General features: G+C 44.4%; 2 protein-coding genes across 5 annotated transcripts in view; one reads left to right on the top strand and one right to left on the bottom strand.

Annotated features, from left to right (window-relative positions):
- The window catches only part of LOC109883030 (zinc finger protein 436-like), an 18,246-nt gene extending 16,092 nt beyond the window's left edge, over window positions 1-2,154 (bottom strand). The window contains exons 1-2 of the mRNA XM_031811641.1: window positions 1,419-2,154; window positions 1,086-1,133 (exon numbers count right to left, since the gene is read on the bottom strand). Coding sequence (XP_031667501.1) covers window positions 1,086-1,133; window positions 1,419-2,121 — 751 coding nt within the window. The 5' untranslated portion in view covers window positions 2,122-2,154. The remainder of the gene's footprint in view (window positions 1-1,085; window positions 1,134-1,418) is intronic.
- Window positions 2,155-4,113: 1,959 nt separating this feature from the next.
- On the top strand, window positions 4,114-23,757 carry LOC109883032 (zinc finger protein 345-like). 4 transcript variants are annotated; one of them, XM_031811637.1, is made up of 10 exons: window positions 4,114-4,296; window positions 4,751-4,962; window positions 7,426-7,476; window positions 12,249-12,392; window positions 13,644-13,838; window positions 19,756-19,932; window positions 20,818-21,057; window positions 21,508-21,717; window positions 21,802-22,017; window positions 22,180-23,757. In XM_031811637.1, the coding sequence occupies exons 2-10, from the start codon at window positions 4,770-4,772 to the stop codon at window positions 23,145-23,147; spliced, it is 2,394 nt and encodes a 797-aa protein (XP_031667497.1). In that variant the 5' UTR covers window positions 4,114-4,296; window positions 4,751-4,769; the 3' UTR covers window positions 23,148-23,757. The 4 variants fall into 4 exon arrangements, with proteins under 4 accessions (XP_031667497.1, XP_031667499.1, XP_031667500.1 ...); XM_031811639.1 differs by having other exon boundaries at window positions 4,115-4,296; window positions 7,429-7,476; XM_031811640.1 differs by having other exon boundaries at window positions 4,115-4,296; window positions 20,821-21,057.
- Window positions 23,758-24,692: the final 935 nt, after the last annotated feature.

The following is a 24,692-nucleotide window of genomic DNA, read 5'->3' as shown; positions in this document are numbered from 1 at the left end:
AGTAGTAGTAGTAGTAGTAGTAGTAATAATAATAGTAGTAGTAGTAGTAGTAGTAATAATAATAGTAATAGTAGTAATAACAATAGTAATAACAATAGTAATAATAAGTGTAATAATAATAATAGTAATAATAATAATAGTAATAGCAATAGTAATAATAGTAGTAATAATAATAGCAATAATAATAGTAATAATAATAATAGTAATAATAATAATAGTAATAATAATAATAGTAGTAGTAGTAATAACAACAGTAATAATAATAGTAATAATAATAGTAATAATAGTAATAATAGTAGTAATAATAATAGTAGTAGTAGTAATAGCAATAGTAATAATAATAGTAATAATAATAGTAATAATAGTAATAATAGTAGTAATAATAGTAGTAATAGTAGTAGTACTAATAGTAGTAATAATAGTAGTAATAATAGTAGTAATAATAGTAATAATAATAATAGTAGTGATAATAATAGTAATAATAATAATAGTAATAATAATAATAGTAATAACAATAATAATAGTAGTAGTAGTAGTAGTAGCAGTAACAATAGTAGTAGTAGTAGTAGCAGTAATAATAGTAGTAGTAGTAGTAATAATAATAGTAATAATAGTAGTAATAATAGTAGTAATAATTATAGTAGTAATAATAATAGTAATAATAATAATAGTAGTAATAATAATAGTAATAATAATAATAATAGTAATAATAATAATAGTAATAATAATAGTAGTAGTAATAATAATAATAGTAATAATAGTAGTAATAATAATAATAATAATAATAATAAAAGTAATAATAATATAATAGGCTTTATTCTATTCTCTTTCTATTGTAATATATTACCTGGGTTAGTTCTCTTTCTATTGTAATATATTACCTGGGTTAGTTCTCTTTCTATTGTAATATATTACCTGGGCTAGTTCTTTTTCTATTGTAATATATTACCTGGGTTAGTTCTCTTTCTATTGTAATATATTACCTGGGTTAGTCCTCTTTCTATTGTAATATATTACCTGGGTTAGTTCTCTTTCTATTGTAATATATTACCTGGGTATATTACCCTGGCTAGTGTACTTATTACCTGGGTTGGCCACAGCTCCTCCTTTCTGGTCCTCCTCTTCTTCCATATCTACTTGAACAACATCAAAACAGGGGCTTAGGGGTTATTCTTGGACTACACATGCTGTGTGCGCCACACTAGACAATAGTAGACATGGGTTCAATTCGAATTGAAAATGCGTCTGTGCTTGATTGAAATCAATATGTGCCTGGTCCATTTGAACCAAACGGAATATTCTCAAAAGTGACCATCACCCCACTGAACTAGCTGACACTTAAATCCTATTTGAACCCAGATCTGGACTTTAAGGACTATGATGGAACCAAAATGCTGGCGTAGCCAACCTGGACTCACCAGAATCAATGTCATTATCTTCCTCATCCTCTTCTTCCTCCTCCTCCTCGATTTCTCTCTCCTCTTCTTCCTCTTTGACAATCACATTGAGCTCCACTGTTTGACTGCAGTCCTCCAGCTTCACTGATGCCATCTCTGGACCCTGTTGTGAGCTTGTCTGGGCCGGATCACCACAGCCAGGACCCGGCTCAGACATGATATGAACACTGCAGCCAGAACCCAGTTCAGACATGGTATGAACACGGCAGCCAGAACCCAGTTCAGACATGGTATGAACACGGCAGCCAGAACCCAGTTCAGACATGGTATGAACACGGCAGCCAGAACCCAGTTCAGACATGGTATGAACACGGCAGCCAGAACCCAGTTCAGACATGGTATGAACACGGCAGCCAGAACCCAGTTCAGACATGGTATGAACACGGCAGCCAGAACCCAGTTCAGACATGGTATGAACACGGCAGCCAGAACCCAGTTCAGACATGGTATGAACACGGCAGCCAGAACCCAGTTCAGACATGGTATGAACACGGCAGCCAGAACCCAGTTCAGACATGGTATGAACACGGCAGCCAGAACCCAGTTCAGACATGGTATGAACACGGCAGCCAGAACCCAGTTCAGACATGGTATGAACACGGCAGCCAGAACCCAGTTCAGACATGGTATGAACACGACATGAAATAACCAAACAGAAAAACATATATAATATACACACACACTACCGTTCAAAAGTTAGTGGTCACTTAGAAATGTCCTTGTTTTTTAAAGAAAAGCAAAACAATGTATCCATTAAAATGGATCAGAAATACAGTGTGGACATTGTTAATGTTGTAAATGACTATTGTAGCTCAACGGCTGATTTTGTAATGGGGATATCTACATAGGCGTACAGAGGCCCATTATCAGCAACCATCACTCCTGTGTTCCCCTGGAACGCTGTGTTAGCTAATCCAAGTTTATCATTTTAAAAAGGCTAACTGATCATTAGAAAACACTTTTGCAATTATGTTAGCATAGCTGAAAACGGTCGTGCTATTTAAAGAAGCAATAAAACTGCCCTTCTTTAGACTAGTTGAGTGTCTGAAGCATCAGCATTTGTGGGTTTGATTACTGGCTCAAAATGGCCAGAAACAAATAACTTTCTTCTGAAACTCGTCAGTCTATTCTTGTTCTGAGAAATGAAGGCTATTCCATGTGAGAAATTGCCAAGAAACTGAAGGTCTCGAACAACGCTGTGTACTCCTCCCTTCACAGAACAGCACAAACTGGCTCTAACCAGAATAGAAAGGGGAGTGGGAGGCCTCGGTACACAACTGAGCAAGAGGACAAGTAAATTAGAGTGTCTAGTTTGAGAAACAGACACCTCACAAGTCCTCAACTGGCAGCTTCATTAAACAGTACCCGCAAAACACCAGTCTCAATGTCAACATTGAAGAAGCGACTCTGGGATGCTGGCCTTCTAGGCAGAGTTGCAAAGAAAAAGCCATATCTCAGACTGACCAATAAAAATAAAAAATTAACATGGGCAGAAGAAAAGAGACAATGGACAGAGGAAGATTGGGGAAAAAAAGTGTTATGGACAGACAAATCTAAGTTTGAGATATTCAGATCACGAAGGAGAACATTTGTGAGAAGCAGAAAAATTAAAAGATGCTGGAGGAGTTCTTGACGCCATCTGTCAAGCATGGTGGAGGGAATGTGATAGTCTGGGGGTGCTTTGGTGCTGGTAAAGTGGGAGATTTGTACAAGGTAAAAGGGATCTTGAAGAAGGAACGTTATCACTCAATTTTGCCACGCGGCGCTTAATTGGAGCCAAAGCACAGCTCCAAACTATGCAATAACTATTTAGGGAAGAAGCAGTCAGCTGGTATTCTGTCTATAATGGAGTGGCCAGCACAGGCCCCGTATTTCAACCCTATTGAGCTGTTGGGGGAGCAGTTTGACCGTATGGTACATAAGAAGTGCCCATCAAGCCAATCCAACTTGTGGGAGGTGCTTCATGAAGCATGGGGTGAAATCTCTTCAGATTACCTCAACAAATTGACAACTAGAATGAAAAAGACCTGCAAGGCTGTAATTGCTGCAAATTGAGGATTCTTTGATTAAAGCAAAGTTTGAAGGACACAATTATTATTTCAATTAAAAATCATTATTTATAACCTTGTCAACGTCTTGACTATATTTCCTATTCATTTTGCAACTAATTTCATGTATGTTTCAATGGAAAACAAGGACATTTCTAAGTGACTCCACATTTTTGAACGGTAGTATATATATATATACACACATACTGACTTGGTATCCTCTTTTCATTATATTTGTCACGGTGTGAGGAGTCAGATTTCTTGCTTGTGCAACAAGCGCTACAGTAAAACAATAAGGAGCATTTAACTAATCAGCACTTTTTTTTTACACAGTACCATACTCTTACTCAGATATACATTCATTTTGAGTCCTCACCTATGTAATGGCTTGTATCGATAACGACCCTGAGTAAAAAAAATAAAAAAAATAAACATGACAGACGGAAACCACAACAACCGCTGCAAGCCCGACAAAACTGACACTATTCAACAGCTGCAATCGACCACATTACCGATTGACAATAAACGTTTACTGTAATGTTCATCTGTTGTTTATCGTTTAAATGATCATGAAAGCATTTTCGGATTACCTGAAATCGCTGGTCTTTTATTGATAAACTGGGAGGAGGGTTGCGAATCGGTCGGTGTGATGGCCGACGCCTGCGCTTACATGACGCCCGTGAACATGACGCCCTTTCCCATCCTGCGCGCAGGCGGAAGTTTACAGTACTGGCTCATCCGATTCTCCATGCTCAGAGTCTAATCAAACAATAAAATACCAGTGATATCAGGTAATCTGTCGTGTTTTGATTATAGTAATTTAAACTATAACCAGACGCTGAAACTTACAGTTAACGTTTATTGTCGGTCGGCGATGTGGAAGATGTTGAACAGTGTGGTTGTAGACAGCCACGGTCCGTTGGGCTGTCTCGGTTGTTGTTCTGGCCAGGAACGTTATCGATACAAATCCATTACAGTTCAGGGGAGGAACTCCATATGAATGAATTATGTCGGAGTGAAAACACTGTACGTAGAAAGACTACATTATTTTGCGCGGTCGTACATTACATCACCATTTAGCCTATACAAACATGGTGATTGGTGAAATGGCCTTTAGCTAATTGTTTATCTGCAGCGCTTTCCCTGGCATGAAAGTCGGTTCCTCCCATTGTGATTTATATATATTTTAGTGTTTTATATATTATTGTAATTACATTAACATATCTATTTTCCTTTCTTAAAAAGCATCCGCCTCTAGCATACCATGACTGAACCGAGTCCGGCCCAGAAAAGCTCACAGCCAGGTCAAGAGATGGCGTCAGTGAAGCTGGAGGACTGCAGTCAAACACTGGAGCTCAATGTGATTGTCAAAAAAGAGGAAGAGGAGGATGAGAGAAGAACCGAGGAAGAGAATGGGGGAGTAGAACAGGAGAGGGAAGACGGTAACGTTGACTCGGGTGAGTCTAAGATACCTACACCTGCCACTGGGTTACATCTAGACCCCGATCCAAGCTCTCAGTTCCATTACAGAAGACATTGGATGAAGGCGTCTTCTGTACAGGGGGAGTTTTGTTAAGAGCCCAAACGCTCAATCTGAATATTAACACAAGTCGCTTGTGGTGCGGTTTTGGAAGGATAAGGACCTTTTTATAATTTTCACAAAAAAAAAAAAAGGTTAAATTGGTACACACCTTGATAGGGTTATTGTTCCCATACGGACATATCTTCAAGTTACAGCGCTTGTTTATGGAAAACAGATGGAATAAAAGAGGCGACCACCTGTGCCAATTAGCTGTCTATAGCATGCTCCGAAACACCTGTGTGTAAGTGTAACTCGGGAAGAGTAGTGGAAGTGTAGTTTAGTAGGATGGAGGCTCCATCCAACCTGTATGGATCTGTTACTACTACAGTGTAGTTTAGTAGGATGGAGGCTGTACCTGCTACAGTGTAGTTTAGTAGGATGGAGGCTCCATAGCTGTATGGGTCTGTTACTACTACAGTGTAGTTTAGTAGGATGGAGGCTCCATAGCTGCATGGATCTGTAACTACTACAGTGTAGTTTAGTAGGATGGAGGCTGTATGGATCTGTTACTACTACAGTGTAGTTTAGTAGGATGGAGGCTGTATGGGTCTGTTACTACTACAGTGTAGTTTAGTAGGATGGAGGCTCCATAGCTGTATGGATCTGTAACTACTACAGTGTAGTTTAGTAGGATGGAGGCTGTATGGATCTGTTACTACTACAGTGTAGTTTAGTAGGATGGAGGCTGTATGGATCTGTTACTACTACAGTGTAGTTTAGTAGGATGGAGGCTGTATGGATCTGTTACTACTACAGTGTAGTTTAGTAGGATGGAGGCTGTATGGATCTGTTACTACTACAGTGTAGTTTAGTAGGATGGAGACTGTATGGATCTGTAACTGCTACAGTGTAGTTTAGTAGGATGGAGGCTGTATGGATCTGTTACTACTACAGTGTAGTTTAGTAGGATGGAGGCTGTATGGATCTGTTACTACTACAGTGTAGTTTAGTAGGATGGAGGCTGTATGGATCTGTTACTACTACAGTGTAGTTTAGTAGGATGGAGGCTGTATGGATCTGTTACTACTACAGTGTAGTTTAGTAGGATGGAGGCTCCATAGCTGTATGGATCTGTTACTACTACAGTATTTGAAGGATTCTTTCTCGCAGATGAAAGATAAGGGCCATTTGTTTTGAAAGCCTTATCTCTCAAGCGATGATTATTGATGTTTCTCAACGTTAAAACACAGCGTCGGGACTGTAGTTCACACGAGCCAGTCGACGCTGAAAACTGTAGGGAGAAGGCAGAATTCTGCCTCGAGTTACAGAGAGCTAGGTTGCATCCTAATAGGAGTTTTAGGTTGCTAGGTTGCATCCTAATATGAGTTTTAGGTTGCTAGGTTACATCCTAATAGGAGTTTTAGGTTGTTAGGTTACATCCTAATAGGAGTTTTTAGGTTGCTAGGTTACATCCTAATAGGAGTTTTAGGTTGCTAGGTTACATCCTAATAGGAGTTTTAGGTTGCTAGGTTACATCCTAATAGAAGTTTTTAGGTTGCTAGGTTACATCCTAATAGGAGTTTTAGGTTGTTAGGTTACATCCTAATAGGAGTTTTTAGGTTGCTAGGTTACATCCTAATAGGAGTTTTAGGTTGCTAGGTTACATCCTAATAGGAGTTTTAGGTTGCTAGGTTACATCCTAATAGAAGTTTTTAGGTTGCTAGGTTACATCCTAATAGGAGTTTTTAGGTTGCTAGGTTACATCCTAATAGGAGTTTTTAGGTTGCTAGGTTACATCCTAATAGGAGTTTTTAGGTTGCTAGGTTACATCCTAATAGGAGTTTTGGGTTGCTAGGTTACATCCTAATAGGAATTTTTAGGTTGCTAGGTTACATCCTAATAGGAGTTTTAGGTTGCTAGGTTACATCCTAATATGAGTTTTTAGGTTGCTTGGTTACATCCTAATAGGAGTTTTTAGGTTGCATCCTAATAGGAGTTTTAGGTTGCTAGGTTACATCCTAATAGGAGTTTTTAGAGAGCTAGTTTAAATCCTAAACTATCCTAATAGTTTTTAGAGAGAGAGGTTACATACTAATCTAGTTTTAAAAATATATAACAAATCATTTAAAACATTCAAATCCTTCAGCGTTTGGTTGAGCCTGCCTGGAGGGCCAAATAGCCAGGGGGGCGGGGTGACACTTTTGGGACTATCCCATTTGGTTAAATTGCTCCAGGCAAGCTCAATCAAGCACAGATGAAGCATTGGAATCGTTTCAAATACTATTTGAACCCAGGTCTGCTATAGTTCAGAGTATTGCACAGCATGTAGTGCACTATATAGGGAATAGTGTGTCATTCCGGACACAGACCAATATGTGTGATGTTGATCTTGTTCCAGTAGATATGGAAGAAGAGGAGGACCAGGAAGGAGGAGGTGTGGCCAACCCAGGTAATATGTACACTAGCCAGGGTATAGACTAGATGTATGTATTATCCCAAGACCTTATCATGTGAATATTGATTAGGTAATTAAAAGTAGTAGTCTGCTCCAGCTGAAGACAAGACAACACAACATGACATGACATGACACAACACATGACATGACATGACACAACACGACATAACACAACACGACATGACACAACACGACATGACACGACATGACACGACACGACACGACATGACACAACACGAAATCACACAACACGACATGACACAACACGACATGACACGACATGACACAACACGACACGACACAACATGACACAACATGACACAACATGACATTACATGACACGACACAACACAACACAACACGAAATCACACAACATGACATGAAATGACATGACATGACACAACACGACATGACACAACACATGACATGACATGACACAACATGACACAACACGACATGACACAACACAACACGAAATCACACAACACGACATGACACGACACGACATGACACAACACGACACAACGCGACACGACACGACATGACACGACATGACACAACATGACACAACATGACATTACATGACACGACACAACACAACACGAAATCACACAACATGACATGAAATGACATGACATGACACAACACGACATGACACAACACGACATGACACAACACGACATGACACGGCATGACACAACACGACATGACACAACACGACATGACACAACACGACATGACATGACATGACACAACACGACATGACACAACACGACATGACACGACACAACATGACACAACACGACATGACACGACATAATATAACATAATATTACATGACATAATATAACATAATACAACACAAACAATTATTCAGGATAAAAACACTGAGGTCCAAAGGCTTATTTCCATTGTGGTCCTGTGAGATGGCAGGTTATTATTTCCATTGTGGTCCTGTGAGATGGCAGGTTATTATTTCCATTGTGGTCCTATGAGATGGCAGGTTATTATTTCCATTGTGGTCCTATGAGATGGCAGGTTATTATTTCCATTGTGGTCCTGTGAGATGGCAGGTTATTATTTCCACTGTGGTCCTGTGAGATGGCAGGTTATTATTTCCACTGAGGTCCTGTGAGATGGCAGGTTATTATTTCCACTGTGGTCCTGTGAGATGGCAGGTTATTATTTCCACTGTGGTCCTGTGAGATGGCAGGTTATTATTTCCACTGTGGTCCTGTGAGATGGCAGGTTATTATTTCCACTGTGGTCCTGTGAGATGGCAGGTTATTATTTCCACTGAGGTCCTGTGAGATGGCAGGTTATTATTTCCACTGTGGTCCTGTGAGATGGCAGGTTATTATTTCCACTGTGGTCCTGTGAGATGGCAGGTTATTATTTCCACTGAGGTCCTGTGAGATGGAAGGTTATTATTTCCACTGTGGTCCTGTGAGATGGCAGGTTATTATTTCCACTGAGGTCCTGTGAGATGGCAGGTTATTATTTCCACTGTGGTCCTGTGAGATGGCAGGTTATTATTTCCACTGTGGTCCTGTGAGATGGCAGGTTATTATTTCCACTGTGGTCCTGTGAGATGGCAGGTTATTATTTCCACTGTGGTCCTGTGAGATGGCAGGTTATTATTTCCACTGTGGTCCTGTGAGATGGCAGGTTATTATTTCCACTGAGGTCCTGTGAGATGGCAGGTTATTATTTCCACTGTGGTCCTGTGAGATGGCAGGTTATTATTTCCACTGTGGTCCTGTGAGATGGCAGGTTATTATTTCCACTGTGGTCCTGTGAGATGGCAGGTTATTATTTCCACTGTGGTCCTGTGAGATGGCAGGTTATTATTTCCACTGTGGTCCTGTGAGATGGCAGGTTATTATTTCCATTGTGGTCCTGTGAGATGGCAGGTTATTATTTCCACTGTGGTCCTGTGAGATGGCAGGTTATTATTTCCACTGTGGTCCTGTGAGATGGCAGGTTATTATTTCCATTGTGGTCCTGTGAGATGGCAGGTTATTATTTCCACTGTGGTCCTGTGAGATGGCAGGTTATTATTTCCACTGTGGTCCTGTGAGATGGCAGGTTATTATTTCCACTGTGGTCCTGTGAGATGGCAGGTTATTATTTCCACTGTGGTTCTGTGAGATGGCAGGTTATTATTTCCACTGAGGTCCTGTGAGATGGCAGGTTATTATTTCCACTGTGGTCCTGTGAGATGGCAGGTTATTATTTCCACTGTGGTCCTGTGAGATGGCAGGTTATTATTTCCACTGTGGTCCTGTGAGATGGCAGGTTATTATTTCCACTGTGGTCCTGTGAGATGGCAGGTTATTATTTCCACTGTGGTCCTGTGAGATGGCAGGTTATTATTTCCACTGTGGTCCTGTGAGATGGCAGGTTATTATTTCCACTGAGGTCCTGTGAGATGGCAGGTTATTATTTCCACTGTGGTCCTGTGAGATGGCAGGTTATTATTTCCACTGTGGTCCTGTGAGATGGCAGGTTATTATTTCCACTGAGGTCCTGTGAGATGGAAGGTTATTATTTCCACTGTGGTCCTGTGAGATGGCAGGTTATTATTTCCACTGAGGTCCTGTGAGATGGCAGGTTATTATTTCCACTGTGGTCCTGTGAGATGGCAGGTTATTATTTCCACTGTGGTCCTGTGAGATGGCAGGTTATTATTTCCACTGTGGTCCTGTAAGATGGCAGGTTATTATTTCCACTGTGGTCCTGTGAGATGGCAGGTTATTATTTCCACTGTGGTCCTGTGAGATGGCAGGTTATTATTTCCACTGAGGTCCTGTGAGATGGCAGGTTATTATTTCCACTGTGGTCCTGTGAGATGGCAGGTTATTATTTCCACTGTGGTCCTGTGAGATGGCAGGTTATTATTTCCACTGTGGTCCTGTGAGATGGCAGGTTATTATTTCCACTGTGGTCCTGTGAGATGGCAGGTTATTATTTCCACTGTGGTCCTGTGAGATGGCAGGTTATTATTTCCATTGTGGTCCTGTGAGATGGCAGGTTATTATTTCCACTGTGGTCCTGTGAGATGGCAGGTTATTATTTCCACTGTGGTCCTGTGAGATGGCAGGTTATTATTTCCATTGTGGTCCTGTGAGATGGCAGGTTATTATTTCCACTGTGGTCCTGTGAGATGGCAGGTTATTATTTCCACTGTGGTCCTGTGAGATGGCAGGTTATTATTTCCACTGTGGTCCTGTGAGATGGCAGGTTATTATTTCCACTGTGGTTCTGTGAGATGGCAGGTTATTATTTCCACTGAGGTCCTGTGAGATGGCAGGTTATTATTTCCACTGTGGTCCTGTGAGATGGCAGGTTATTATTTCCACTGTGGTCCTGTGAGATGGCAGGTTATTATTTCCACTGAGGTCCTGTGAGATGGCAGGTTATTATTTCCACTGTGGTCCTGTGAGATGGCAGGTTATTATTTCCACTGTGGTCCTGTGAGATGGCAGGTTATTATTTCCACTGAGGTCCTGTGAGATGGCAGGTTATTATTTCCACTGTGGTCCTGTGAGATGGCAGGTTATTATTTCCACTGTGGTCCTGTGAGATGGCAGGTTATTATTTCCACTGTGGTCCTGTGAGATGGCAGGTTATTATTTCCACTGTGGTCCTGTGAGATGGCAGGTTATTATTTCCACTGTGGTCCTGTGAGATGGCAGGTTATTATTTCCACTGTGGTCCTGTGAGATGGCAGGTTATTATTTCCACTGTGGTTCTGTGAGATGGCAGGTTATTATTTCCACTGAGGTCCTGTGAGATGGCAGGTTATTATTTCCACTGTGGTCCTGTGAGATGGCAGGTTATTATTTCCACTGTGGTCCTGTGAGATGGCAGGTTATTATTTCCACTGTGGTCCTGTGAGATGGCAGGTTATTATTTCCACTGTGGTCCTGTGAGATGGCAGGTTATTATTTCCACTGTGGTCCTGTGAGATGGCAGGTTATTATTTCCACTGTGGTCCTGTGAGATGGCAGGTTATTATTTCCACTGAGGTCCTGTGAGATGGCAGGTTATTATTTCCACTGTGGTCCTGTGAGATGGCAGGTTATTATTTCCACTGTGGTCCTGTGAGATGGCAGGTTATTATTTCCACTGTGGTCCTGTGAGATGGCAGGTTATTATTTCCACTGAGGTCCTGTGAGATGGCAGGTTATTATTTCCACTGTGGTCCTGTGAGATGGCAGGTTATTATTTCCACTGTGGTCCTGTGAGATGGCAGGTTATTATTTCCACTGAGGTCCTGTGAGATGGCAGGTTATTATTTCCACTGTGGTCCTGTGAGATGGCAGGTTATTATTTCCACTGTGGTCCTGTGAGATGGCAGGTTATTATTTCCACTGTGGTCCTGTGAGATGGCAGGTGGGCCTGATTTACACATTATTCTCAATGCACTTTAAAACAACCGTATCATCAATTACAAAATATATATACAACAACTTAGAACAATTAACAGCACAGAGGTGCTCGTTTTAAGAGTCACCTCTTGAAAGAATAGCTTACCCCTAATCACACCGTTACGTTACTTTTCAGATATTTCCACAAGTGACACTTTACAGGTTCAGTTCCACAGAACTGCAGCAGAGTACCAGAATGTGTCCCCCCCCCCCCCCCCCCAAGGAGCTCTTGATTCTACAGGGAACCAAGTTAGAGCTCCTTCTGGTGGAGTACCGACGGGAGGCATTTATATTATAAAGTGTTTTAGATCTTTTGGTTTGACGTTTTACAGAACTTGTTACTGTTAAAAGAGAAGAAGAGGAGGAGGGGGTCAGAGAGGAGGAGGAGGATGGAGAGGAGGAGATTGGGGACAGAGAGGAGGACGGAGAGGAGGTTGGGGACAGAGAGGAGGAGGATGGGGACAGGACCAACCCAGGTAATTAATCACTGATCAAAACATCCAGAGGGAGCTACAGTATATTGAGACCAGTTTCAGATGACTAAGGAGGTTGGGAACAGGACCAACCAGGTAATCCCTGATCAGAACATCAGAGACCAGTTTCAGATGACTAAGGAGGTTGGGGACAGGACCAACCAGGTAATCCCTGATCAGAACATCAGAGACCAGTTTCAGATGACTAAGGAGGTTGGGGACAGGACCAACCAGGTAATCCCTGATCAGAACATCAGAGACCAGTTTCAGATGACTAAAGAGGTTGGGGACAGGACCAACCAGGTAATCCCTGATCAGAACATCAGAGACCAGTTTCAGATGACTAAGGAGGTTGGGGACAGGACCAACCAGGTAATCCCTGATCAGAACATCAGAGACCAGTTTCAGATGACTAAGGAGGTTGGGGACAGACCAACCAGGTAATCTCTGATCAGAACATCAGAGACCAGTTTCAGATGACTAAGGAGGTTGGGGACAGGACCAACCAGGTAATCCCTGATCAGAACATCAGAGACCAGTTTCAGATGACTAAAGAGGTTGGGGACAGGACCAACCAGGTAATCCCTGATCAGAACATCAGATACCAGTTTCAGATGACTAAGGAGGTTGGGGACAGGACCAACCAGGTAATCCCTGATCAGAACATCAGAGACCAGTTTCAGATGACTAAGGAGGTTGGGGACAGGACCAACCAGGTAATCTCTGATCAGAACATCAGAGACCAGTTTCAGATGACTAAGGAGGTTGGGGACAGGACCAACCAGGTAATCCCTGATCAGAACATCAGAGATCAGTTTCATGGAACCCAGATCCCTATATAGAGCACTACTTTTGAGAAGGGCCCAGAGGGCTGAGTGACTGCCTATAGCTGTCAATCTTGTATGTACTAAACCGTGCCCCCTAACCAAATAACTCATGATCAGTTTACATTAAAAGGGGTCTAAGAGGAGTCTTCTTCCCTTTCTACCTTCCTACATACCAATGCATAGTGTTGTATACAGTATAATAAACTGGGTGGTTCGAAACCCTGTATGCTGATTGGCTAACAGCCGTGGTTTATCAGACCGTATACCACGGGTATGACATAATATGTATTTTTACTGCCCTAATTACGTTGGTAACCAGTTTATAACAGCAATAAGGCACCTCGGGGGTTTGTGATATATGGCCAATATACCACGGCTAAGGGCTGTGTCCAGGGACTCCTGTTTAACCCCTGTGATGTTGTTATAGAAACAGGAGATGGTGCCAGCTCAGACAAAGAGAGACCGTTCCTCTGCTCCCAGTGTGGTAAGCGGTTCACTGCACCAAGCAGCCTGAAGACTCACATGCAGAGACACAGCGGAGAGAAACCCCACCAGTGCTCCTTCTGTGGCAAGCGCTTCCTACGATCCACAGACCTGAAGAGACACCAGATGATCCACAAAGGTAAGAGAGACACCCAAACACCCGACATCGCGTCGCTCCTCTCTCACCCGGCGTCGCTCCTCTCTCACCCGGCGTCGCTCCTCTCTCACCCGGCGTCGCCCCTCACACAACAGACGTCACTCCTCCCTCTCCCGGCGTCGCTCCTCCCTCACCCGGCGTCGCTCCTCTCTCCCCCGGCGTCGATCCTCTCTCACCCGGCGTCGCTCCTCAAACACTGGCGTCGCTCCTCTCTCACCCGACGTCGCTCCTCAAACACTGGCGTCGCCCCTCACTCACCCGGCGTCGCTCCTCTCTGTCCCGGCGTCGCCCCTCACACACCCGACGTCGCTCCTCTCTCACCCGGCGTCGCTCCTCTCTCACAACGGCGTCGCCCCTCACACACCCGACGTCACTCCTCTCTCTCCCGGCGTCGCTCCTCCCTCACCCGGCGTCGCTCCTCTCTCCCCCGGCGTCGCTCCTCTCTCACCCGGCGTCGCTCCTCAAACACTGGCGTCGCCCCTCACTCACCCGGCGTCGCTCCTCCCACACCCGACGTCGCTCCTCTCTCACCCGGCGTCGCTCCTCTCTCACCCGGCGTCGCTCCTCAAACACCGGCGTCGCCCCTCAACACCCGACGTCGCTCTCTCACCCGGCGTCGCTCCTCTCTCACCCGGCTCAAACACTGGCGTCGCTCCTCAAACACCGGCGTCGCTCCTCAAACACCGGCGTCGCTCCTCAAACACCGGCGTCGCTCCTCAAACACTGGCGTCGCTCCTCAAACACTGGCGTCGCTCCTCAAACACCCGGCGTCGCTCCTCAAACACTGGCGTCGGTCCTCAAACACTGGCGTCGCTCCTCAAACACCGGCGTCGCTCCTCAAACACCGGCGTCGCTCCTCAAACACTGGCGTCGCTCCTCAAACACTGGCGTCGCTCCTCAAACACCCGGCGTCGCTCCTCAAACACTGCCGTCGGTCCTCAAACACTGGCGTCGGTCCTCAAACACTGGCGTCGCTCCTCTCTCACCCGGCGTCGCTCCTCAAACACCGGCGTCGCTCCTCAAACACCGGCTTCGCTCCTCAACACCCGACGTCGCTCTCTCACCCGGCGTCACTCCTCTCTCACCCGGCAGCACTCCTCAAACACCGGCGTCGCTCCTCAAACACCGGCGTCGCCCCTCAAACACCGGCGTCGCTCTCTCACCCGGCGTCGCTCCTCTCTCACCCGGCGTCGCTCCTCTCTCACCCGGCGTCGCTCCTCAAACACCGGCGTCGCTCCTCAAACACCGGCGTCGCTCCTCAAACACCGGCTTCGCTCCTCAAACACCGGCGTTGCCCCTCAACACCCGACGTCGCTCTCTCACCCGGCGTCGCTCCTCTCTCACCCGGCGTCGCTCCTCAAACACCTGGCGTCGCTCCTCAAACACCGGCTTCGTTCCTCAAACACCCGGCGTCGCTCCTCAAACACCTGGCGTCGCTCCTCAAACACTGGCTTCGCTCCTCAAACAACGGCGTCGCTCCTCAAACACATCTCTCTATTGGAACACTGTCAATCAACTTGTCCACACCAGTGCACCTGTTTATCAGTTAAATAAGTTGATCTATACGGTGTAGGTTCATTCCCATGTAAAATGACCCCATGAGCACCAACGTGAAGTTCATTGGAGTCAAATTGTCAAATGAAAGAGTCTATATTTTGAAGAAATTAAGGCATACATACATTTGAACCATTTTCCATCCCCCAAAAATGTGAATAAGCTTATTGGATGGACAAGGGTTCTTAAATAAACGTCTACCAGAAAAAGTCTTAGAAGAAATACATCAAAACACAATAATATTGAAGTAAAAACCCAACTAATATCAATTCTTATATTTAGTTTTGGATAAATGTTACTGAATCGTTGCCTCGTTACTAAAAACCACACCATATCTTTAAGATATGTCCTAATGTCTCTTCCTCCATAAGGAGGATAATGAAAGTTCACAAATGTAACAAGTAAATGTAGACCGTACCAATTTAGCTATAGTGTTTTTACTGATATCAATTTTGTTTATGAATTCGAAATTCTTTGACCCCCTCCAAAAAAATCGGTAACAGAATTTCTGCAATTGAATAGACTATACTTACAAACCTATAGTTACAAACCTCAGTTGGGTCACCAATCAATTAAATGTGTTTATAAAGCCCTTCTTACATCAGCTGATGTCACAAAGTGCTGTACAGAAACCCAGCCTAAAACTCCAAACAGCAAGCAATGCAGGTGTAGAAGCACGGTGGCTAGGAAAAACTCCCTAGAAAGGCCAAAACCTAGGAAGAAACCTAGAGAGGAACCAGGCTCTGAGGGGTGGCTAGGAAAAACTCCCTAGAAAGGCCAGAACCTAGAGAGGAACCAGGCTATGAGGGGTGGCCAGTCCTCTTCTGGCTGTGCCAGGTGGAGATTATAACAGAACCTGGCCAAGATGTTCAAATGTTCATAAATGACCAGCATGGTCCAATAATAATAAGGCAGAACAGTTGAAACTGGAGCAGCAGCACGGCCAGGTGGACTGGGGACAGCAAGGAGTCATCATGTCAGGTAGTCCTGGGGCATGGTCCTAGGGCTCAGGTCCTCCGAGAGAGAGAAAGAAAGAGAGAAGGAGAGAATTAGAGAGAGCACACTTAAATTCGCACAGGACACCGGATAAGACAGGAGAAATACTCCAGATATACAGACTGACCCTAGCACCCCGTCACATAAACTACTACAGCATAAATACTGGAGGCTGAGACAGGAGGGGTCAGGAGACACTGTGGCCCCATCCGAGGACACCCCCAGACAGGGCCAAACAGGAGGTATATAACCCCACCCACTTTGCCAAAGCACAGCCCCCTCATGACTAGAGGGATATCTTCAACCACCAATTTACCATCCTGAGACAAGGCTGAGTATAGCCCACAAAGATCTCCGCCACGGTCCTGTACTGTGGATTATAGTACCATACAGTCCTGTACTGTGGATTATAGTTCAGTATAGTACCATACAATCCTGTGGAGTATAGTTCAGTATCGTACCATACAGTCCTGTACTGTGGAGTATAGTTCAGTATAGTACCATACAGTCCTGTGGAGTATAGCTCAGTATAGCGCCATACAGTCCTGTGGTACTGAACTCTACTGAACTGTACTGAACTCTACTGTACTCCACTGAACTGTACTGAACTGTACTGTACTGAACTCTACTGTACTATACTGTACTCCACTGAACTGAACTCGACTGTACTCTACTGAACTGTACTCTACTGAACTCTACTGAACTCTACTGTACTGTACTCCACTGAACTGTACTGTACTCCACTGAACTGTACTGTACTCCACTGAACTCTACTGTACTGTACTGAAATCTACTGAACTGTACTGTACTCCTGTACTGTACTGCACTCTAATCTACTGTACTCTACTGAAGTCTACTCTACTGTACTGTACTGAAATCTACTGTACTGAACCCTACTGAAATCTACTATACTGATCTCTACTATACTGCACTGAAATCTACTGTACTCTACTGAACTGTACTGTACTCTACTGAAATCTACTGAACTGTACTGTACGGAACTGTACTGTACTCTACTGAAATCTACTGTACTCTACTGAACTGTACTGTACTCTACTGAACTGTACTGTACTCTACTGAAATATACTGTACTGTACTGTACTGTACTCTACTGAACTGTACTGTACTCTACTGAACTGTACTGTACTCTACTGAACTGTACTGTACTCTACTGAAATCTACTGTACTCTACTGAAATCTACTGTACTGTACTGAACTGTACTCTACTGAAATCTACTGAACTCTTCTTTACTGTTCTGAACTCTAGAATGCTGTACTCTACTGAACTCTACTGAAATGTACTATACACTACTTAAATCTACTGAACTCTTCTCTACTGTACTGTACTCTACTGAAATCTACTATACTGAACTATACTGTACTGTACTCTACTGAAATCTACTGGACTCTACTGTTCTGTACTGAACTCTACTATACTCTACTAAACTGTACTGTACTCTACTGAAATCTACTATACTGTACTCTACTGAACTGAACTCTACTGTTCTGTACTGAACTCTTCTCTACTGTACTCTATTGAAATGTACTATACTCTACTTAAATCTACTGTACTGAACTTTACTATTCTGTACTGTACTATACTATACTCTACTGAACTCTACTGTGCTTTGATATCCAAACTTGTAAAACATTCGTGCAGATTTCGCTTCGGATGAACCAAATGTGGTTTTGCTGCGGAGCAGACTTAAATAATTGCCCGTGTGTAGAATAATACCCAGGAGGATGTTGGATCATAATACCCACATATGTAGGGGAGGATGTTGGATACCCACATATGTAGAGGAGGATGTTGCATCATAATACCCACATATGTAGAGGAGGATGTTGGATACCCACATATGTAGAGGAGGATGTTGGATACCCACATATGTAGAGGAGGATGTTGGATCATAATACCCACATATGTAGAGGAGGATGTTGGATCATGATACCCACATATGTAGAGGAGGATGTTGGATCATAATACCCACATATGTAGAGGGGATGTTGGATACCCACATATGTAGAGGAGGATGTTGGATACCCACATATGTAGAGGAGGATGTTGGATACCCACATATGTAGAGGAGGATGTTGGATACCCACATATGTAGAGGAGGATGTTGGATACCCACATATGTAGAGGAGGATGTTGGATACCCACATATGTAGAGGAGGATGTTGGATCATAATACCCACATATGTAGAGGATGTTGCATCATAATACCCACATATGTAGAGGAGGATGTTGGATACCCACATATGTAGAGGAGGATGTTGGATACCCACATATGTAGAGGAGGATGTTGGATACCCACATATGTAGAGGAGGATGTTGGATACCCACATATGTAGAGGAGGATGTTGGATACCCACATATGTAGAGGAGGATGTTGGATACCCACATATGTAGAGGAGGATGTTGGATCATAATACCCACATATGTAGAGGAGGATGTTGGATACCCACATATGTAGAGGAGGATGTTGCATATTTACACCCTTTTTTGTAGAGATCTGTTACCGGGTGTAAATCCACTTCACTCACTTCTTTCAAGCTCAAGGTGTCCTGTCATAAACCGACACGCCGTTCTTTAAGCAGTCTTTAAGAAAACCAGGTCACGTAAATAAACTGAGGGAGATTTCACTGAAATTCCGCTACCAAACTCCCTCACAACTCCTACCAAACTCCCTCACAACTCCTACCAAACTCCCTCACAACTCCTCCCAAACTGACTCAAAACTCCTACCAAACTCCCTCAAAACTCCTACCAAACTCCCTCACAACTCCTACCAAACTCCCTCACAACTCCTACCAAACTCCCTCACAACTCCTACCAAACTCCCTCACAACTCCTACCAAACTCCCTCACAACTCCTACCAAACTCCCTCACAACTCCTACCAAACTCCCTCACAACTCCTCCCAAACTGACTCAAAACTCCTACCAAACTCCCTCAAAACTCCTACCAAACTCCCTCACAACTCCTACCAAACTCCCTCACAACTCCTACCAAACTCCCTCACAACTCCTACCAAACTCCCTCACAACTCCTACCAAACTCCCTCACAACTCCTACCAAACTCCCTCACAACTCCTACCAAACTCCCTCACAACTCCTACCAAACTCCCTCAAAACTCCTACCAAACTCCCTCAAAACTCCTACCAAACTCCCTCAAAACTCCTATTTTTTGTAGAGCATACATTTTACAAAAAAAAAAAAAAATCTGTCTCCATTCAGTTAAAATGTAATTGCCCATATATGCCTAATACTGTATGCGCTGGTGGTGCTGTTCTCTCCTTTTGTGTACTGCAGCGGTTTAACCTCTGTGATGTTGTCATTTAAAGCAGTCACCTCGGACAGACCGTACCGCTGTTCGGAGTGCGGCAAGACGTTCACCTCGCCGACCAGCCTGAGGATCCACCTGAAGATCCACAGCGAAGACAAACCCCACCAGTGTTCCGTCTGCGGGAAGCGTTTCCTGTGGCTGTGTGTTCTGAAGAGACACCAGGTGGTGCACAAAGGTGAGAGAAACATCTCTCTGCTGGAAGACACGTCCTGTGTGGCTCGTTGGTAGAACTTGACCTTCGCAAGCCCCAGGATCGTGTTCGGAATGACAGAACGGTGCATCGTTGAGTTCAACGGAAAGAGTACTGTACAACCGGTTGTGATTATGGTGGCTCAGAGGACAGTTACCATAGGGTGAGGTTATAGAGGCTCAGAGGACAGTTACCATAGGGTGTGATTATGGTGGCTCGGAGGACAGTTACCATAGGGTGTGGTTATAGAGGCTCGGAGGACAGTTACCATAGGGTGTGGTTATAGAGGCTCAGAGGACAGTTACCATAGGGTGTGGTTATAGAGGCTCAGAGGACAGTTACCATAGGGTGTAGTTATAGAGGCTCAGAGGACAGTTACCATAGGGTGTGGTTATAGAGGCTCAGAGGACAGTTACCATAGGGTGTGGATATAGAGGCTCAGAGGACAGTTATCATAGGGTGTGATTAGAGGCCCAGAGGACAGTTACCATAGGGTGTGGTTATAGAGGCTCAGAGAACAGTTACCATAGGGTGTGGTTATAGAGGCTCAGAGGACAGTTACCATAGGGTGTGGTTATAGAGGCTCAGAGGACAGTTACCATAGGTTGTGGTTATAGAGGCTCAGAGGACAGTTACCATAGGGTGTGGTTATAGAGGCTCAGAGGACAGTTACCATAGGGTGTGGTTATAGAGGCTCAGAGGACAGTTACCATAGGGCGTGGTTATAGAGGCTCAGAGGACAGTTACCATAGGTTGTGGTTATAGAGGCTCAGAGGACAGTTACCATAGGGTGTAAGTCTACTGTATGTGTACTTGCTGTTCTTGTTTCTGTCTCGATGTGTTCTAAACCCTGTGACGTGGTCATTGAAGCAGGAGAGAGCGCCACCTCTGACCCAGACAGCCCAGGGGATCCCGAAAAGGGGCAGAAGCCGTACCCGGACCCTAAAAGACTGTACCTCTGCTCAGAGTGTGGCAAGAGGTTCACCACAGCGCCTTTACTAAAGTCTCACATGAAGTCTCACAGTGGGGAGATACACCACCAGTGCTCCGTCTGTGGGAAGTGTTTCCTGCTGTTCCAGGACCTCAAGAGACACCAGGAGATACACAAAGGTGAGAGAGACTCAAACACACTGATTCGCACACTGTTAACATTTTGCAACGGAAATTTTTGTGCAAAAATTCTATTGGACAAATTCAGGTTCCTTCTCCATTTTGTTCTGTTTGCTTCTATTTTTGTTCCTAGTGAATACACCCCTGAAGTCTATGCTCACACACTTGGGTCATATTCATTAGGAACCAAACAGAAACAAATGGGCCCGAAGTGGGAGGGACTATCCAATAATAATACACTTGTTTTCCGTTTGCAAAACATTTTGCAACAGTAATGAACAGGACCCTGAGATCTCTGCTGGAAGACAGGTGACTTGAAGAAACATCAACATATCCACAGCAGTGCTTCTTTCCATAAAGTAGCTGGGTATTTATATGTGTATTAGTCTGTAATAAACTGTCATTTATTGACAGTGCAGCATTTGAACCCCTGTAATGTTGTCATTGAAGGGGGCAACAACTCTGACGCAGACAGTCCAGGGGAAGCAGATCTGGAGAGACCGTTCCCCTGCTCTGTGTGTGGTAAGAGGTTCACCGCAGCCTTCAGGCTTAAGGCACACATGAAGATCCACAGCGGAGAGAAACCCCACCAGTGCTCCGTCTGTGGCAAGGCCTTCCTTCGACCCTACGACCTTAAAAGACACCTGGTGACCCATAAAGGTGAGAGGAACACCAGGTTGGAGTTGCGCTATCCTTATCATTTTCCTCCTGTGTTAAACCCTTCTAATGTTGTCATTGAAACAGGAGAGGGCACCAGCTCTGACCCTGACAGTCCAGGGGATCCTGACCAGGAGCTGAAGCCATATTTCTGCTCCCAGTGCGGTAAGAGGTTCACTGCAGCCAGCAGCCTGAAGACACACACAATGACGCACAGTGGAAAGAAACCCCACCAGTGCTCCGTCTGTGGGAAGTGTTTCCTGCGATACCAGGACCTGAAGAGACACCAGGTGATCCACAAAGGTAAGAGAGACCCACACACCTGAGTCATGTTTACTAGGAAACCACACTGAAGCAAACAGGCAGAAACAGGGATGGTCTACCAGAACTTTTCCAATAAGAAATGCTTTGTTTCTGCACCAATTAATTTCTCCTCTCTGTCTTGTAATGTTGTCATTGAAACAGGAGAGGGCGCCAGCACAGAAAAACCCCACCAGTGCTCTGTCTGCGAGGAGAGTTTCTTGAAGCTCGATGACTTGAACATTCATGTGACGATCCACACAGGAGAGAAGACCAAGCACATCTGCCAACCATGTGGGAAGACCTTCACTCTGCTGCAGGACCTAAAGACTCACCAGCGCACCCACACGGGAGAGAAACCGTACCACTGCTCCAAGTGCCCAGAGAGCTTTGGCAACCTGTTGGAGTACAGGGAGCACAAGCAGACACACAATAACAAGAAACCGTACCTTTGTGACCAATGCGGCCAGACGTTCACCCACTTCTACACCCTCAAGACCCACCGGTCAATCCACACAGGGGAGAACCTCCTCCACTGCTCCTACTGTGGGAGGGGCTTCACTCAGAAAACGTCCTTGGCGACCCACATACTGATCCACACCAAGGAAAAACCGCACCAGTGCTCTGTGTGTGGCCAACGTTTTGCCAGAAGCGAAAGCCTGAAGAAACACAAGAGGATACACATGGCAGAGGTCCGCCATCACATGTGCGAGTGCGGGAAGAGTTTCCCAGACATGAAGAGGTTGGAGGTGCACGCGAGAATGCACTACAAGAGCCTGGAAAAGAAGTACTGCTGCTCATACTGCGGGAGAATGTTCCTACGGGACGGGGATCTAAAGAGTCACCAGAGAACACACACCGGAGAGAAACCCTTTGTCTGTGCCATATGCGGGAAAAGTTTCGCCCAATCGGGGAACTTGAGAGTGCATCAGATCAAGCACACTAAAGAGAGACCGTACCCTTGTACTGTCTGTGATAAGGGGTTCACCACCTCTGGGAGTCTGAAGGTGCACATGAGGAGGTTTCATACAGGGGAGAAGCCGTACGTCTGTAGCCTGTGTGGGAAAGGGTTCATTGTACCCAAAGCACTAAAGACACACCAACAGAAACATATGAAAGAGACTACCGTCTAGTTTGACGGGAGACAGGAAAAGACTGTCTTTCTGGGATTCCTCGCTCCACTCTCCTCCCAACTGTAATAGAGGAGAAGTTCCGAGGTCCCTCCTCTCTGACTTTATTCTCCATTTGGAGGAGGAGACGAAGAGAAAGAGGAATCGGGGAATGATGAATTGAGAAATAGTCGAGGCCTGCTGCTGGTTTTACCTGCTGCTCCCATTGAGGACATGTTTTTTTCTAAATAAAAGTCCCCCCCCCTCCTACATGCATCCATGTAATTGTACTCTAAATGTGCCATTAGACATCACTCACCATGACAGAATAGCTAGTGGTTAGTTTAGTGGTACTCTACAGAAACTCTGAGGTTGTATCATCCAACTAAGCACTAGCTATTCAGTCTGTAAGATACAACCTCAATAAAGTTTCTGTAGAGTATCTTAATGTCAGATATGAATTGACAGGATGATATGATTATGTATGGCATGATATGACACAATAGGCATTATGACAATAATACATTTAAACCTGACATGATGTCTCTACTCACCATGACTGGTACCTATTGACATGATGTCTCTCTCTACTCACCATGACTGGTACCTATTGACATGAGGTCTCTACTTACCATGACTGGTACCTATTGACATGATGTCTCTACTCACCATGACTGGTACCTATTGACATGATGTCTCTACTCACCATGACTGGTACCTATTGACATGATGTCTCCACTCACCATGACTGGTACCTATTGACATGATGTCTCTACTCACCATGACTGGTACCTATTGACATGTCTCTCTCTACTCACCATGACTGGTACCTATTGACATGATGTCTCTACTCACCATGACTGGTACCTATTGACATGATGTCTCTACTCACCATGACTGGTACCTATTGACATGTCTCTCTCTACTCACCATGACTGGTACCTATTGACATGATGTCTCTCTCTACTCACCATGACTGGTACCTATTGACATGATGTCTCTACTCACCATGACTGGTACCTATTGACATGAGGTCTCCACTCACCATGACTGGTACCTATTGACATGATGTCTCTACTCACCATGACTGGTACCTATTGACATGATGTCTCTACTCACCATGACTGGTACCTATTGACATGATGTCTCCACTCACCATGACTGGTACCTATTGACATGAGGTCTCTCTCTCTACTCACCATGACTGGTACCTATTGAGATGAGGTCTCTCTCTACTCACCATGACTGGTACCTATTGAGATGAGGTCTCTCTCTACTCACCATGACTGGTACCTATTGACATGATGTCTCTCTCTACTCACCATGACTGGTACCTATTGACATGATGTCTCTCTCTACTCACCATGACTGGTACCTATTGACATGATGTCTCTCTCTACTCACCATGACTGGTACCTATTGACATGATGTCTCTCTCTACTCACCATGACTGGTACCTATTGACATGAGGTCTCTACTCACCATGACTGGTACCTATTGACATGAGGTCTCTACTCACCATGACTGGTACCTATTGACATGAGGTCTCTACTCACCATGACTGGTACC

This window comes from Oncorhynchus kisutch, unplaced genomic scaffold (genome assembly GCF_002021735.2).
Source record: "Oncorhynchus kisutch isolate 150728-3 unplaced genomic scaffold, Okis_V2 Okis01b-Okis20b_hom, whole genome shotgun sequence".
Taxonomy (NCBI): Eukaryota; Metazoa; Chordata; class Actinopteri; order Salmoniformes; family Salmonidae; genus Oncorhynchus; species Oncorhynchus kisutch.
Note: the sequence above shows the minus strand (reverse complement) of the source record. Positions and strands in the feature narration are given on the sequence as shown.

What these genes read in the sequence shown, in the direction of transcription:
- LOC109883032 (XM_031811637.1), top strand. Translation starts at nt 4,770, where the DNA reads ATGACTGAACCGAGTCCGGCCCAGAAAAGCTCACAGCCAGGTCAAGAG. An exon ending in AGACGGTAACGTTGACTCGG is followed by an intron (nt 4,963 to 7,425) that starts GTGAGTCTAAGA and finishes ATCTTGTTCCAG; the next exon opens with TAGATATGGAAGAAGAGGAG. An exon ending in TGGGGACAGGACCAACCCAG is followed by an intron (nt 12,393 to 13,643) that starts GTAATTAATCAC and finishes ATGTTGTTATAG; the next exon opens with AAACAGGAGATGGTGCCAGC.